Source organism: Phaethon lepturus, unplaced genomic scaffold (genome assembly GCF_000687285.1).
Source record: "Phaethon lepturus isolate BGI_N335 unplaced genomic scaffold, ASM68728v1 scaffold8579, whole genome shotgun sequence".
NCBI lineage: Eukaryota > Metazoa > Chordata > Aves > Phaethontiformes > Phaethontidae > Phaethon > Phaethon lepturus.
Window position 1 is genome coordinate 90,867 of NW_010564180.1, and position 3,350 is coordinate 94,216.

The 3,350-nt window shown below is 37.7% G+C and overlaps 1 protein-coding gene across 1 annotated transcript in view; it reads left to right on the forward strand.

The window, feature by feature from the left end:
• The window catches only part of LOC104626766 (calcium-activated potassium channel subunit alpha-1-like), a 98,651-nt gene that overhangs the window by 83,041 nt on the left and 12,260 nt on the right, over positions 1-3,350 (forward strand). Inside the window, exon 8 of the mRNA XM_010294786.1 lies at positions 2,836-3,030. Within this exon, the coding sequence (XP_010293088.1) occupies positions 2,836-3,030 (195 nt within the window). The remainder of the gene's footprint in view (positions 1-2,835; positions 3,031-3,350) is intronic.

Sequence of the window (3,350 nt, forward strand, 5' to 3'; positions counted from 1 at the left end):
TTTATTTGTATTAATGAATTTGTGACAGGTGCCTGACTCAATACATTATTTTACTACTGCTTTCATTTCTTGGTTTAATATGAAATCTGTAGTAAAATGAGCGATATGGCGAGAGCGTAATTTCTTACTAGATCATGCTCCAGTGAGCTACAACTGAATTTTCAATAAGGGGTAATTGTGCACTTGCACAGTACAAAATTCAGATGAGCTAAGAGTATACGTGTTTAAATCTTGCATTCTGGCAATAGTTGCTATAATGTGAATTACAGAATAAAGAGAGAGAGAAAGAGTTGGAAACCAGTGAAGGCTGGCCTAATGATACCTCCTAAAGAGTAATAAAATTGTTAGTTCAATTTTAGACTTTTGCACGTTTTACCAATCACTGCAAGTCAACAGCCTATAAAGATAGGCTATTTTACGCGAACCAGCATCCATCAGTCTTAAATCAGGTGAACATTTCTTGCCATAGTTGGCCTCATTGTAAACCAGACTTGAAAAATCTACTGGTAAAGACATGCTTTTGTTTCATGTTCTTCTATCTTGATTTATGGATGTAAAACTGAGAATAGCATATTTGAATAATACTAAATATCGCTACTTAGAGAAGAAAAAGAAATCTAAAATACTGAATAAAAGAGTGGAGAACGCATGAGAACAGATACTATTGCAGAAAATGGTATGCTTTTGTGAAGATGTGTGCCATATAGAACACGGTGAAGCATGTTTTTACTGAAAGGGCTTTTCCAGCTCTACAGTTGCAATGCCTCCAACCTCTAGATCTGGCAGAGTTTGCCTTTATATCCATGAAACTGGTGTCAAGTAACATTGCTGCCTAACTGCAGGAGCAAAGGAATTGTGCTAATTATTTTAGTTCTGAGTGGTATATAGCATGCACCAACAAAAGCTAAGAAAAGAGGCTAAACTCGATGCCGATTGTTTTATTCTGAGTACTTCCACGTTGGAAAAGTGTAGCATAGTGGGAAGAGTTCCCACAGAGGGCAGCTCTGATTCTTACCTCAGGGACATCAAGGAAGAAGTAATTGAAGAATAAATAATCATGCCTGAATGTCTTCTCTCTCTCACCACGGCAATTCCTATTAAAGATCATGTAGTCACTCCAGACTTAGATTCCTGCAAGGGGTCACATTGATTTTTCTATATGTTAAGAAAGGTTTGAGTATTACACTTGAATTGTTACACAGTGCACCCACATATGTAAGAGCTGATTTGAGATTAGCTGTTGTTTTAGACTAACTGAATCTTCCTGCACCCCTGCTAACATCAGACAACTCTTTTTGTGTTTAAAATATGTAGTTCCTTACCTGGGCTAATTTGAAATAATTGGAGTTGATGAGATGCAAATATTTGCTGTAGGGCACGTATAACAATAACAATATGTTCCTCTCATTTTGATTTAGTCAACAGGTGAATGGCATATATGCCTGTGTAAATAAGCAGAGAAGCTTGAAGTTATGAAACTTCAATGTAACAGTGAAAACGTTGCCGCGTAGAATTAATTTTCTCCTGTTTTATCTGTCATCTCAAGTGAACAATAAAACTGAAGTTTCATTATACAAAGAAAGACTATCAAAGAAGTAGCATGGATAGGAAGACAGTTCTGCTTTTTGATCTCAGGATAAAATATTTCAACCTGTACCTCAGTTTACCAATGTATTAAATACAATTACATTTTATGGATAGAGCAATGAATTTCATTGAAAAGTATTATTTAAAAAGTATTCTCTTTGGACAGCAAGCACTATTTGAGAATTCAGTATTCATTTTTACTTGGTTGGACTACAGACATTTGTTCCAAGTCCTAAATTCAACAAAAGTCACAAATCTGGTAATGTGATCCACAAATCCAGTAATGTCAATCCTGTGTATCTCTGCGGTGAGCTCATTTTCTTCACGTATGTATGTCCCTCACACTTGCAAAGCTTCTGAAAACACAGACATCAGTGACATGTGATGGTATCTCCTTTTTTTGTTCAACATTATTTTTTGCCCAGTACATTACGTTGCAGGTATTTAACCGAGTATCTCTGAACTATACCAGTATACTTTTAAGTGAACTTGAAAGTCATTCATCTGGCATTAAATTAATATTTAAAATACCCATTGTTTGCCTGACAGACCAGCAATGCTACAGATGCTGGCAAAATGTCAGTGCGGAGTAAATCTTCCCTAATAAACCACACTTACCCTATACCCTAGAGTTTTTTAAAAGGACCACCAGGATCCCAAACTCATCATACATTTATCTGGAATGAACTCAAGATGTTTAATTGATACATGCTTATGTCTGAACACTGTCAAGTCTCGTAATAAGATGTTTAGTACAATACATTGGTTAGACTGCTAGAGTCCAGCCACGGTAATAAGTAATGACATTTGCAGCACAAAGGCAGCTCCCCAACGAATTGGTGACAAGAGTAAAAAGGCAATCTAGCCTGTGTAAGCTTTAAATGTGGTCTGAATTTTACAATTACATGTCCTAAAGCCCATTATTAGACATGAAGGCAATGAGAAGGAAAGCAGTCATTGCATCACTACTAACACCAATTATAGGAAACATAAATCATTCAAATTTTTGTACTTTAATAAAAATCAGTCTGAATTGGTGTTTAAAAGGAAGGATCTGGTATAGGAGCCTAATGGGATAGAAGAAAATAGAGTAATTGGAGGCTGCTGTCTTTTCACTTTCTATATAAAATTATTTGAAGAGACAGCCAAGAACTTTAAACAGCAGAAACCCAGAAAAGTTGTAATTTGGATGTCTTCAGTTGTGACTTTAATGGTGTTTGCTTAAAGAGCTTTCTTTTATCTCTGCAGACATACTTCAATGACAATATCCTCACACTGATACGGACATTGGTAACAGGAGGAGCCACACCAGAGCTGGAAGCACTGATTGCTGAGGAAAATGCGTTGAGAGGAGGTTACAGCACGCCCCAGACACTTGCGAACAGGGACAGGTGTCGAGTTGCTCAGCTGGCGTTGTATGATGGGCCGTTTGCAGACCTAGGGGTAAGATCATGAGAGAAAAGTAGGACCAATGCTGGTCTGCAATCTACTTTTTTCTCTCAGACTGAATTAAAAATCTGTCTTCATTAGTGTATAATTTCTGTTATTTAATTTAATAGAGCTTTTGGATCATTTGACAATTTACGGCACAGGGTGCCAGGTTTGCACTTACTCTTTTTAAGATCCTGTATGATTTCCCAGACTCCTTGCCTGGATGTTGTATGAGGTTTAACAAGGACAAGTGTCGGGTGCTGCACTTCAGTCACAACAACCCCATGCAACGCTACAGGCTTTGGGGGGGGGGGCTGGGGGGGGGGCCCGCG